The sequence below is a fragment of the Ascidia mentula genome, chromosome 4 (assembly GCF_947561715.1).
Source record: "Ascidia mentula chromosome 4, kaAscMent1.1, whole genome shotgun sequence".
Classification (NCBI taxonomy): domain Eukaryota; kingdom Metazoa; phylum Chordata; class Ascidiacea; order Phlebobranchia; family Ascidiidae; genus Ascidia; species Ascidia mentula.
This window is the reverse complement of record NC_138569.1, coordinates 8,771,123-8,784,108: the sequence shown is the minus strand read 5'-3', so window position 1 is coordinate 8,784,108 and position 12,986 is coordinate 8,771,123. Positions and strand designations below refer to the sequence as shown.

The 12,986-nt window shown below is 36.8% G+C and overlaps 2 protein-coding genes across 8 annotated transcripts; both read left to right on the top strand.

The window, feature by feature from the left end:
• The first annotated feature begins 3,343 nt into the window (after positions 1 to 3,343).
• Positions 3,344 to 6,552, top strand: LOC145898678 (queuosine 5'-phosphate N-glycosylase/hydrolase-like). 2 transcript variants are annotated; one of them, XM_082987225.1, is made up of 7 exons: positions 3,344 to 3,877; positions 4,204 to 4,293; positions 4,412 to 4,564; positions 4,630 to 4,727; positions 4,925 to 5,073; positions 5,221 to 5,374; positions 6,238 to 6,552. In XM_082987225.1, exons 1-7 carry the CDS (start codon positions 3,698 to 3,700, stop codon positions 6,455 to 6,457), a joined length of 1,044 nt encoding a protein of 347 aa, XP_082843351.1. In that variant the 5' UTR covers positions 3,344 to 3,697; the 3' UTR covers positions 6,458 to 6,552. The 2 variants fall into 2 exon arrangements, with proteins under 2 accessions (XP_082843351.1, XP_082843352.1); XM_082987226.1 differs by having other exon boundaries at positions 3,744 to 3,877; positions 4,204 to 4,297.
• An 828-nt stretch (positions 6,553 to 7,380) lies between these two features.
• On the top strand, positions 7,381 to 12,979 carry LOC145898861 (uncharacterized). 6 transcript variants are annotated; one of them, XM_082987498.1, is made up of 17 exons: positions 7,381 to 7,550; positions 7,829 to 7,898; positions 8,179 to 8,279; positions 9,109 to 9,153; positions 9,440 to 9,484; positions 9,600 to 9,644; positions 9,771 to 9,815; positions 9,942 to 9,986; positions 10,084 to 10,134; positions 10,587 to 10,640; positions 10,697 to 10,738; positions 10,881 to 10,934; positions 10,992 to 11,033; positions 11,297 to 11,350; positions 11,614 to 11,655; positions 12,104 to 12,250; positions 12,647 to 12,979. In XM_082987498.1, exons 1-17 carry the CDS (start codon positions 7,455 to 7,457, stop codon positions 12,866 to 12,868), a joined length of 1,200 nt encoding a protein of 399 aa, XP_082843624.1. In that variant the 5' UTR covers positions 7,381 to 7,454; the 3' UTR covers positions 12,869 to 12,979. The 6 variants fall into 6 exon arrangements, with proteins under 6 accessions (XP_082843624.1, XP_082843625.1, XP_082843627.1 ...); XM_082987499.1 differs by lacking the exon at positions 9,109 to 9,153; XM_082987501.1 differs by lacking the exon at positions 9,600 to 9,644.
• The last annotated feature ends 7 nt before the right edge of the window (positions 12,980 to 12,986 follow it).

The following is a 12,986-nucleotide window of genomic DNA, read 5'->3' as shown; positions in this document are numbered from 1 at the left end:
CCGTTAGTGAGCACCAGAACTTCAACCGTTTGGTGATATCACGTGACATTAATGACCAATCAGCTGTTATAATGGAAAGCGTTAAAGAGCCCAGTTTTTGTAAATTTAGTCTAATCTTTGCTCTTTGCTATTCTATTCGCTGGAATTCTATCAACGTTCTATTGAAAGTTTGTAATGTACCGTCGTAATGAAGCAGATAACAGAAATGAATACAATTATTCGGAAAGATATCCTAGTTCTGGGTGCTTTATAGGACGGGGCAGAAGCAAGTTTAATAATCGAAGAGACTCAATTCGCGCTCAGGCCATCGAGACACTGTTAAATATCTCTGATGCCCTTAGAGTTATTTACAATAGTACATCGTTATAACATTCATAACATAACCAATTTTGCATATTATATAATTTTTTCCGCATCCCACCATTCGCATTTTATTCGTTCAATCGCATTAACCGTCTTTTTTAATCCATCGAGACACTGTTAAATATCTCTGAGACCCTTAGAGTTATTTACAAGCACAACACAACTAAGCGCCATAATCTGACTATTTCTGTGACCAATGCACTTCTTATCTTTGATGCCATGTTGTAACGTAATTTTACGGTACATAACAACGTTTGCATTTATGGATTTAGGTTGCATGGCCAGTTTGTCATTGTTCGGTATCTCTCTCCATTGGGTTAGGGGTAAAGGCATTCTTAGGGCCGTCTTGTCAAGTGTGTTTCAATTCAAAGTGTAGCGATAGCAACGGTTGTACATTCACGTGATTTGTGTCTTTTTTATCCGTGTGATATGGTTTCCCAGCTGTTTTGGCGTCCTATTAATTTCAAGTGATTTAGTAGCTAGTTTGAAAGTGTTTGGCTTGGTCGCTTAGAGTCTTTAAGTTTTCCCATGTGACGGTCCTTTATCGTCGTTCAGTAACCGACCTTTCTTTGATATCCGTTGACTGTTAGTTTGCTTTGTTCTCCGCTTTATATAATAGGGAGCTTGCTGTGCATGAGTAGTGATAATAGTAGTTCTTTTGGTTCTGTTCAACTCTGTCTGAGCGCTTGGGCGTAAATTCACTCAGTTTGGCGTTGGTATCATTGCATGTGTTAATTTCGTATCCAAAATTGTTCATGGTAAATAAATATAGGTGTAGTGTTTGCATCAAGTTTTTAATTTAAGTTAGGTTACGAAAATACAACAATTAGAACTCACGTGCGATCATATGTCAAATGCGTTAATTAAGTAGGATTTCCCATCGATCATAAATAATATTGTCAAGACCCGACTCGAGGCTCAAATTTGGCATATAAATCGCAACAGTTGCACGGTCAGTTTTGTCAGTGTTCGGAATTTCACTTTATTGGGTTATTGGGTTAGGAAACGTCCTGTCCAGTATCTCATTTCAAAATGTATAGCAACGGTTGCTTTCTTGTGTCGCCTTTGAGACGTTAGGTTTCTTGTGTGAAAAGTCCTCTATTGTCTTTGAGTTCCTGTCTGCCTTTTGTTAACTGTTCGCTGACCATTGGTACTTCTTTTCAGAACTCTTCGATCGCTTTGTTTCCCTTCAATTTTAAAGAACACAACTATCATCGTTATTTTTTTTTCTTTTGAAAGTGACTAATTGTCAATAAAAATAGAGCAAGCACAAATTAAGAAACTATTTTTCCTCTCAGCATTGCGCCGCGAAAAAAGCAAGACAAGAATTAAATACGAAATATACTTAAAACTTGTGCGATGGACGCATACAAAGTTGCTCTTCGACTTATATATTCGGTATGAATCTCTACATGCGTGATATACGTTCCTTTCCCGTTAAAGTCTATGTCACAAATTTTGCAATTAAACGGTTTCTCTCCGGTTAGACTTATTATTGAGGTATGGCGCAACTAAATCATTGAAATTCCTGCTTTAATTCTGGATGTGCGTTTCCATCTTCGCGACTGGGCAACTAGGCTCTTACGAACATCTCAGGCTCCTTTCCGATGTGAGTTCGAAAGTGACTGGCAAGGCTTCTTCTCTGCCCGAACTTTTTTCCACAAACATGACAAATGAATGGTCTCTCACCAGTGTGTCTGCGCATGTGAATTTGTAATGTATTTCCGTGTCTGAATTTCAGTTCACAAATTTCACATTTATACTGTTTTGTTCCTTGGTGGATTAACATGTGCCTAGTCAACCCGTGTGGCAAGGTAAATCTTCTCTCACATAGGTCACATTTGTACGGTTTCTCCCCGTTATGAATTCTGGAGTGCTTAGTTAAAGTGCCTGATAGAGTAAAGGTCTTTTCGCAAACATCACATCTATACGGTTTCTCTCCAGTGTGAGTTCGCTTATGTACGGCGAGAGCGGAAGGTAATCGAAATGTTTTTTCACAAACATCGCATTGGTGCGGTTTCTCTCCAGTGTGAATTTTCTGGTGCAAGACTAAGCGATAAGGATAGGAAAAAGTTTTTTCACAAACATTACACCGAACTGCTGGCTTTACTTTCACACGTCGTTTTGAAGTTTTCTTGGGTTGTTTTTTGACCACTTTGGCACTGCACGCATTTGCAGAAAATTTCGTGTCGTTCGTAGCACCTTGAGATTGCATTGTTGTGTCCGCATTCATGACAGCATTTTTCCTAATATTAATCACTTTGACAAATTTTGTAAAAGTACCCCTAAAATGCAAAATCCTAGCAATCTAACAACAAAAACAAAGTTTTGCACTGATGGCACTGCTGATGACTTTCAGGGGCTTTAATACACTTTATGGCCTTATATAAAAAATAAAACGAAGAGTTTGCAAGTATGACGGTTATTTTGTCTTACTTTAGAACGAGCAATCTAAACGAAACGCCACGCCACGCCTCACTTCTTCAATGTAGAAGTAAACTTTCTAAATGTGATGCTCGCAAATGCAGCAATGATCAAACTACATGCATTTCAGTCCGAGAAGTACTTAATGCCTCACCATAACCATATAACAGTTTGAAATGTCAGCCTCTGTTGAATGGAGTCTGTCTGAACAAATGATTCTGATGCCTATTTGTAATTTCTTTATGTGTCCAGCCAAAAAAAGGAAACACTAATACGCTTGACTGCACACTTAACTCACTCCCGTGGGGCAAAGACAGGCTAAAATGCTCGCATAAATTAACTACAAAATAAAAATTTATATCGTATCCAAAGATAATTTTATGAATTTGGAGCATAAACAAAATAACAATTTATACGTCAAACGGTAATAAATTGCACGGGTTTTTCTTGAATACATTAATTAGCACAAGTGCCACATGTTAGTCAAAAGGACAACGGTAGGGGAAAACCCTAGTGCTCGGCTTCAAAACTTTTTGCTCCGTGCCTCTTCCCTTCTAATTGCATTTTATTTTCTGTGAAACAATTGAAAACCTTTCTGGGCATTCATGAATAGCACTGTACTTTGTGTACAACAAATAAATATTTTGCATTTTGTGTGACCCATAAAATACGTTGTGCGGCACCAAGTTTGTGAAACCCAGCCCACTCGGTCCCAGTGGAACCAAAGTGCACAATTGTTAAAATTTTAATACTAGTGGTTGTATTACAATGCTACAAAATTGGCAATAAAGGTCAAAAGTACTTTCCGTGTGGGCAAATGTGAAAACTGTTGGTAATAAAGAATAAATATGCATTTTAGAAACATTGCATTACAGTTGGATCACATGCTGTATTGGGTAAAATCATTGACATGATTTGGTGCAATAACATTGTACCCCCGTGGATATCGGGAAATCAAATTTCGGAAAAGAGTATGCATGTAAAAATCAACTCAAAAAAGGTTAAAGAAGTTGCAGTAAAAACAGCAGAGTGTTTCTTTAGACATGAACATTCCTTAAAATGTTGGAAACACCACAAACTTCATCCACAGGTTTGAGCAAATTTTGTTTCATTCAATGGTATGTGAAGTAATTTACACTTTGAGTTTTACGTTCAGTATTGCTGTGTTAATTTGATGCATCTCAATGTTTTTTCAATAAAAGTTTGTCAACTTTATTTTGCACATAAAGAACTTAAGTGTGATTATGAACAATAAATATGCAAAAAATGGCAAGGGCATTAATATTGAGTCAGATGCAAGGTTATCTGAATTGCCATCTGCCATAGGATTGCAGCAAGTCACACTGGGGAGTAAAAGAAGTGCCCGAACTGTTTGTTTTTATGAAATTTTGGCTGTCATTGGTACATGTTTTTCAGGTTGCAGATGAACAATCTGTGGATTTCATATTTACAATTGACACATTGAACTTTTCATTTTGGACCGATGATCCGGAAACGAAATACAAAGCTAGTACACAACACTTTAAACTAATTTTTACTGAAAATTTTAATACTATGTTGATAGACTAATCATATGGCACTTTTGTAATTTTAAAGTCCACAAAAAAGGGTTATGTATTTCTAGGTGACGTATAAAGGAGAGGAGTATGCCGGTTATTGGTCACTTGTTGCTGCATTGAACAGAGCTCTTGATGAAGGTAAACCTGTTTTTAATGCAAACTTCATGGCCAATGTTACGTTGGAGGATTTTAGTCATATATTCAGATCTGACTCAAAGGTATGTTTATTTTGCTTTTGAGGTTGTACAGACAATTCATCATAACAACAACACATTAATGATAGATGGAAGTGCCCATGATTGAAGAACGGTATGAAGCTTATAAGGAAGCAGGAAAAGTGCTTTTGGACAAATATGGAGGTTCATTTGTTAACTGTGTAAGGTTAGTGTTTATAAGTATACAGATTAATGGGATTGTGGGAACAAGTCAATGAAGATGTCATAAAATATATACTACTGGGTAAAATAAAAAAAGATAGTTATGGTAGCTATTATGATTGCGGCATTTATGCAATGTTTATATTTCACAAGTTAAATGCAGTGAAAATGCATCCATACAACGTTTAACTAATTTCACAGAGAAAGCAATGGCGATGCACTTTTTCTTCTACATTTAATTGTCAAGCATTTCCATTCATATCAAGATGTGGTGGAATTTGAAGGAAAACTTGTTGCTTTTTACAAACGAGCCCAGATTTTGGTATCTGATATCTGGTGTTGCTTTGAAGGTTCGTACTTTTTTTTCATTTCTTATTGTCATGTTTCGCTGCTTTTTATTTGCCAGAAAACAAATGTATTTGGAAAAAAAACAGTGTAGGTATAGTTTACTGTATTATAATGATTTTCTATCTCAGAAGTGTTTGGTTGTTCCACAGGAAAGGGTTTGGGACACTTCCACAACATTGATTCCCTCACCATGTTTGCTGACTACAGAGTACCACAAACACTGGAGTATTTTGGAATATTGGAATACTCTAAGGAACTGACTGACACTTTGAACAGCCACACATTGTTAAAAAGTGGTTGCAGGTATGAAACTTATGTTATTTATACTAAAAGTTTTGTAGGAGGAATTCATCTTTTAATAAATACTTAATAGCATTCCATGTATTTTTTCGCATAATAATTAAACAGATTTTGTGTTGCTATAAATAATAAATTAACTGAATCATTTTAAACTCATTGATAAATGCACACATTTTTATTGCAAAAATTTCAAGTAAAGTAAACTTTATGTGCAAAGTAAGACTTATTTACAGGATTTGTTTATATTATGCAAAAGAAAATTAAATCCATTTAGCAATGTGTGCAACACTGCACCCCATGTTGTTACCTTATTGCACTACTGCACATACTAAAAAAAACTGTTAACATTATGAAATTTGTTTGGTACATCAACAAACCATGCTTGGTATCAGTTTGTTTTTGTTATTAAAAGTGTTAGGCTTCCAATAAGTTCTGATCATGCATTTAAAAAATTCGTAAATTAAAACAAATTTTACATTGAAAAAAACATCTCTTGCTATGCCTAACTGCATTATTGCCGTTGCCATGTAAGACGAAGGTCAGAAGTTGCACAGAAAGTTGTTTGCGCAAGAAACGTCATTTTGATTGGGTGTTGTCGAATTCCAACTTTTATTCCTCTTTCTTCTTTGTTTGGGATAAACTAGTGGACTTTTAGCCTCCCAGAAAGTAAATACTACATTTACTGCGAACGTGCCAAGACGTGAAACTATCGCAGCCATTGCCACCTGTTCTTTGCATAAAACGTGTCTGAACCAAACCCTTTGACGTCATATCGCAAACAATTTCGCGAAGGACGACTTGAAACACATCTTTAATTCAACCTTAACGATTATCCAGCAAAAAATAAACGCATTACAATCTTGCAGGTACGAAATAGAAATACGAGGTTGTTCCATCGCTGCAGTCCAGCAATTGGTGGAAGAGACAAGGGAAATTATTGCTCAGAGCGACTCGCCCAACAAAACCGCACTCGTGAAAGAAGTGAATTCTATAACAGTGGACATGTATTTGTGGGATTTCGCGCGTGCTAATTTGTCCGAAGTTGAACGCCTGCCTTTTCACCGAGTGCGGACAATTTACTACTGAAAAGTTTTTATTTGCTTTTTCGTTTGTATGTTGTAATTCTTTTATTGTCAAGTTTCAAGATCATAAAAATGTGGCCGTCTTTGGTCATATACCTTCTACCATTAAATCAATCTGAAAAAAATGTAAACTGTGTTCATGAGTGTAATATCCGACGATGTTCCCTGACATACAGTAAAGCAGTGTTCCCCAACCTTTTCCAGCTCGCGTACGCCTGGTTGGGGTCAACAGCACCAAAGATAGACAACTAACAAACAATTACGCATCACACGTATTTTTTTAAACTTACGAATATCTGCCTAAAAATCTGGACGGGATTTTTCCGTTTCTTCCGAGTATATTCTTAATTATAAGCTTAACCACTCTTCTGCACATTGACCCAGTATAAATGGTTTAGTGGGAAAAAGGTAAATTGTTTTGAAAGGGAACTTTAATTTGAAGTTGTGTTGTTGCAGTTTTCACAGATGTACAAAAAGTAACAAAAAAGCTTTACTTAAATAAAGTTGACGTTTCAGCGAAATGTAATACGTACAATCAAAACGTAACGCAAACTATTTAATAAATTGTGTGTTGGCAGAAAAATGGGATAGGCTCTTTTCTCTAAACTTTGCACAAGCCCAAGAGTAAATTTAATTCCTATCGACAATACTAGAAGTAGCCTGAAATTCTTTGTCTTCAGTTTCTTACGTTTTCGGCAATCGGCTACGCCTTCTATTGTTAAGGAATCATTATGGTCTTTTAAACCACACGTTATCGTGAAAGCTCAATGCGTCAGAGCGCCGTTTCGGGTTCTCGCCTGATGCCTTGCCGGTGATGTTTGCTTTCCGGGCGTACACTTAAGGGGCAGTAAATGGTGAGATTTCTCCTCAAACTTATTGTTCTTCGTGGAATTTCCACTCTTTCAACATTAGCTTTCGCTTAAAATTCTTGCAATGGCATAGCAGGAGTTTCATTTTCAGCGTGTAGTTGAGTCGCGAGGAGGTTTTTGCAGATCTGGAATATGAAATTGGCAATAGTATTGACGTTGATCGTCGCCCTTGTCGGCGTTAACGCCAAATCGGGGATCGATGAAGAAACATACAAGGAGTTTGCTGGGGTAAGCAGGATAAACTTAAATTTGTCGACTTTGTTTGTCAGCATTTTTCTATTGTTATTTTGTAATTTTTCCAAAATAACTTAATATAAGTACGCCTAGAAATGTTTTGCATGGGGTTGCCGACCACTTCTGCGTTGCATATCAAAGTACACAGTACGCGGTTAAACGTCCGTTGTTTTTATTTCGTTCAAATATCGATGCGAACCCTCCTCAAAATTAATTTACATCCACTTAAAACTGCTTAAAGGAGGTTCATTTTCACTCACGTTTTTGAACAGGTCGTAAAAAAATGGGCTGACTTCTTTGAAGAAAAAACTAAGGAAGAGCAGACAGAAGTCGCTAAAAGAGGTCAGTTATTACTATTAGCATTCTCTATATATTCGTTCATTGGACGACGTAGTTATTTTAGTTGGCAAGTGGGCTGCATGCGTTTGGAACTATACAGGGACCGAATCCGAAAATGGGCATCGAAAATTGACCGCTAATCCCAAATAAAACGCGTTTAACTTCAGTTTAAACAATGTTGCTTGGAATCGCGCACTATATCGTATCCGAATCTTTTCTGTGCTCGCACATTCCTAATGTAAACAAATTGACAGAAAGTTAAGACCCACTCTTTCTTTTCCAGGTTACAGCATGTCACAATCGCAACAGCAAAGTTCACACAACACGTTTCACATCAACGTGAAGCTCCACCAGTTGCACCAAATGACCCAACATCAACACCAGGTATCGACCATATAGTTCAATGGGCACCATTTAGAAATCCAAGCTATAGGGTACTGGCCGCCGAAGAATTTTTAATGACTTGAAACATGGTTTATTATATTTATTGCTAAAGAATGAATCCCTATGCGGGATCCAGGAATTCGGAGTGTGTACATTTCAAAAAAAAAACTTTCGTCAGCATCTTTGCAAAAAGTGCGTTAATATTTGAATATTGCGAAATATTTCGACCGAAACGTAATCACATTTTATGTGGCGCCTACTTGGCAAGATGTTGGCTTTAATGTTTTGCTCATGTCCAAAGTTAATAACGAACATGTCACCATTTCGCCCACACTGGATTTTAAAGCAGCAAGGTGTAGGGACGTTTAGCGTGTAACATTTTTTAGTCTGGATGAAAAGTTTTGTGTAAGGGTCTAGTTGTCCTCGGGATGCACATGCTTTTAAAACGAATACTTTATTTTCATTTGCTTTTGCATGGCTTTTGCAGCAACAACATTCGAATGGTTTTTCTAGCAATCAGCCGCAACATCAGATATAATTTATTGCTCGGACAACGAATTTAAATAGCTGATAATAAATTTCACATTAAAAAACCTCGGCAACTTAAAACCGGTGCTTACAAGACAGTGCAACATATGCTTTTGCATGGCTTTTGCAGCAACAACATTCGAACGGTTTTTCTAGCAGTCAGCCGCAACATCAGATATAATTTATTGCTTGGACAACGAATTTAAATAGCTGATAATAAATTTCACATTAAAAAACCTCGGCAACTTAAAACCGGTGCTTACAAGACAGTGCAACATATGCTTTTGCATGGCTTTTGCAGCAACAACATTCGAACGGTTTTTCTAGCAGTCAATCGCAATATCAGGTATGCTTTATTGCTTGGACAACGAATTTGAATAGCTGATAATAAATTTCATATTAAAAAACCTCGGCAACTTAAAAACGGTGCTTACAAGACAGTGCAACATATGCTTTTGCATGGCTTTTGCAGCAACAACATTCGAACGGTTTTTCTAGCAGTCAATCGCAATATCAGGTATGCTTTATTGCTTGGACAACGAATTTGAATAGCTGATTATAAATTTTATATTAAAAAAACTCGACAACTTAAAAACGGTGCCTACAAGACAGTGCAACATATGCTTTTGCAGCAACAACATTCAAACGGCGCTTCTAGCAGTCAATCGCAATATCAGGTATGCTTTATTGCTTGGACAACGAATTTGAATAGCTGATTATAAATTTTATATTAAAAAAACTCGACAACTTAAAAACGGTGCCTACAAGACAGTGCAACATATGCTTTTGCAGCAACAACATTCGAACGGCGCTTCTAGCAGTCAGTCGCAATATCAGGTATGCTTTATTGCTTGGACAACGAATTTGAATAGCTGATAATAAATTTCATATTAAAAAACCTCGGCAACTTAAAAACGGTGCTTACAAGACAGTGCAGCATATGCTTTTGCATGACTTTTGCAGCAACAACATTCAAACGGCGCTTCTAGCAGTCAATCGCAATATCAGGTATGCTATACTGCTTGGATAACGAATTTGAATAGCTGATAATAAATTTCATGTTAAAAAACCTCGGCAACTTAAAAACGGTGCTAACAAGACAGTGCAACATATGCTTTTGCATTGCTTTTGCAGCAACAACATTCAAACGGCGCTTCTGGCAGTCAATCGCAATATCAGGTATGCTTTACTACGCCTCGACAACAAGCTTAAATGGTATCATAAGTTTTTTTTATTTTCGCTTGTTTTTGTGTTATTTATAACTATTTTTTTACAGCAACAAGCCAGTCACGGCGGATATGCGTCACAAGGACAGGGTCAAAAACAGGTGACGCAGGCACACTTTATAATCGAAACTAACTTCATTTCAGTAATTCTAACTAACAATTACATTTTGAAGACGTTTCACGGACTTTAAAAATAGAAGATAAGATAGCCTACTTCATATTATAATACTTTTCGATCACAGTTCTCACCAGATACATGCAAGAAAAACAAAACAACACTAATAAATATTGGTGAAAGATGTTGGCCAAGGCGCTTAATTAAATCATATACACAAGGGGAAAACCTGATGATTTACTCACAAGATATTCTGGCACAAAAAATATATTTCTACACAAGTAAACAATAAACAAGGGCTATGGTTGGCAAAAGAAAAAAAAATGAACCTAATTTGCAACCTCGCAGAAAAGGTGTTTGTAAAGGATTGTGTATTTCGAAATTGGAAAAAATATATTGCAAAATCCTGAATTTTAACCATTTTTTACGGTTTAACAGGTCATTCACAGCAATGGAATTCATGCAGTCCAACAACAGAACCAACATCAAGCTGTAAGCTTTTGTCATAGATGGTTTAGAATATTTTTATTTTTTAACTTCTTTTGTAGATTGGTGTTGGAGGCATGGTCCAAGGTCAAAGTCAAGGACAGGTGAAGTTTTGTTTTCTCAATTATTTTACAACAGTCATGCGCTTTTTTTAGCTCGCGATGTCCTTGATAATAATTCCAACGTGTTAAAGAGATTCCATCAACATATATAAAATAAATAAATGAAACAACAATTTCTTAACAGGCCATTCACAGCAATGGAATTCATCAAGTCCAACAACAGAACCAACATCAAGTTGTAAGTGTGTGACGTAGTTAGTTTATTAAGTGATTTTATTTTTTATTTCTTTTATAGAGCAATGGAGGAGGCATGGTCCAAGGTCAAAGTCAAGGACAGGTGAAGTTTTTTTTTACCTCAATTACGTCACAACTATGACGCGCTTTTACTTGATCACAATCATGGGCGCAGGGTTTTGAATTTTAACGTGTTAAAAATGCAGTTAAAAAAATTCTACAAAAACATTGAAAACAAAATGCGGATGTCCCATGAAGCACGAATTAAACGAACGAGCGACTAAGTTATACAAAATCTACAAATAAATTTATAATAAAGTCTTAACTAAGAATTCGGGTTTAATCGCATTCTTCATGTTTCAACAGACCGTTCACGGCAATGGGATTCATGCAGTCCAACAACAGAACCAACATCAAATTGTAAGCATTTGTGCTGCTGTTTGGATCAAATAAATTGGATAATTATTTTTGTTGATAATTGGCGAGGGCATTTCACGTGTCCACGATCAAATTTGAAAGCAGGCAAAAATTTCTTTAGACGCAAAAATAAACGCAATAAAGAATACCCCTGTGTTTGGCTAGCAATTGTATTCTGCAACAAAGCAACAAAGTCACGTTTTGGTTAAAAATTTGTATCTTTAAAAATCCCTGGTGATTAAAACAACGTTTCTAATTTCTTTCAGAGTAACGGTGGAAGCCAGAGTCAAAGTCAGGGCCAGAGCCAGGTATGCGGTTTCAATATTTGAAGTTCAATATTCATTTAACTGCTCGACAAAGAGTATTAAAAAAAAATTTAGTGCCTTAATATAATATGTGCGACCGAATGAGGGCACAAGCTCTTTGGCATACAATGATGCTACATTGGTAGAAAATCAGATGACGGATCGTTTGGTATAAGTTTTTGTTTTTGCTTTCGTGATCTTCCCTCTAAAACCATGCTCTAAAACCGTCGCTTATCATTCCCTCAAATAAACGCACCATCCTTAAAAACACAATGAATTTCCGTAACTTTTTTGCTGTTTGTTTTTCACCCGTTCTAAAAATTGGCACGGCGACGGTAGTAAAAAATGCGCGAAAGTTTGACGGGGCCGAGGAATGCCAACAATTTTAAAAGGAAACGTTTGGCTTATATTGCTATAGCTGGCTGTCGTGTGACTGTATGCATTGGATTAGGTAATAATTGGTGGCGGCGGAAACGGAGGTTGCAGAGGAAAAAACTGTGGCGGAAATGGAGGATGCAAAGGTAAAAAATGTGGAGGAAATGGAGGATGCAGAGGTAAAAAATGCGGATGCAGAGGCAAGAAGTGCGGCGGTAACAAGGTAAGATATACGGAACAGTTTTACCATTGACTTTTATTGAGAGTGGTTGTGCATGGTGAATGTGGTGTAAGCAATGTCATACTTCATTCTATATGTGGCATTAGGAATACCAAAATGCCCTCCTTTTGAAAAGAGCCGACAAACATAAGAGTGCAGAGTATCCGTTGAACTTCTATATTACATTGCACGAAAACCGTTGAGTTAGCCATAGCTTTGAAACTGAAGCAAAACATGAGCATCGGTTATCGTGGCCCCTTTAAACTTCTTGTTTAAAGGCACAAACAATTTGCATCTATTAACATCCAGTGGTTTGACTGAATTCATGTTATCGTTTTTTTTTGAAATATTGCGAGCGACATGGCTTGAAAACCTAAACCTGAATTATTTTAAATACAGCCACCGGCTAAGCCAAATTCACCGAAGCCTCATCCACCCAGGCCTTCTCATAGCAGTCATAGCCACAGCCACAAATCCAGCAAGTCATCCAAGAAATCCAAGTCATCCAAGAAATCCAAATCATCCAAGAAATCTAAATCTTCCAAAAAATCCAGATCTTCCAAGTCGTCCAGGTCAGGAAAGAAATGGAGGAAGGGGAGAAAGGGATCCAGCAAAAAATAAATAGACTACCCTGTTTTTTTGTCGGACAGGAGTCGAAAATATTGCATTCAATCCATGAAACTGTAATAAATCAACGCTAATCGTTTGTCTATTTTTAATTCGCTCTTTAATTTGTGCT

What these genes read in the sequence shown, in the direction of transcription:
- LOC145898678 (XM_082987225.1), top strand. Translation starts at nt 3,698, where the DNA reads ATGATTTGGTGCAATAACATTGTACCCCCGTGGATATCGGGAAATCAA. An exon ending in ACCACAAACTTCATCCACAG is followed by an intron (nt 3,878 to 4,203) that starts GTTTGAGCAAAT and finishes CATGTTTTTCAG; the next exon opens with GTTGCAGATGAACAATCTGT. An exon ending in TATTCAGATCTGACTCAAAG is followed by an intron (nt 4,565 to 4,629) that starts GTATGTTTATTT and finishes CATTAATGATAG; the next exon opens with ATGGAAGTGCCCATGATTGA.
- LOC145898861 (XM_082987498.1), top strand. Translation starts at nt 7,455, where the DNA reads ATGAAATTGGCAATAGTATTGACGTTGATCGTCGCCCTTGTCGGCGTT. An exon ending in TGACCCAACATCAACACCAG is followed by an intron (nt 8,280 to 9,108) that starts GTATCGACCATA and finishes TGGCTTTTGCAG; the next exon opens with CAACAACATTCGAACGGTTT. An exon ending in GCAGTCAATCGCAATATCAG is followed by an intron (nt 9,485 to 9,599) that starts GTATGCTTTATT and finishes ATGCTTTTGCAG; the next exon opens with CAACAACATTCGAACGGCGC.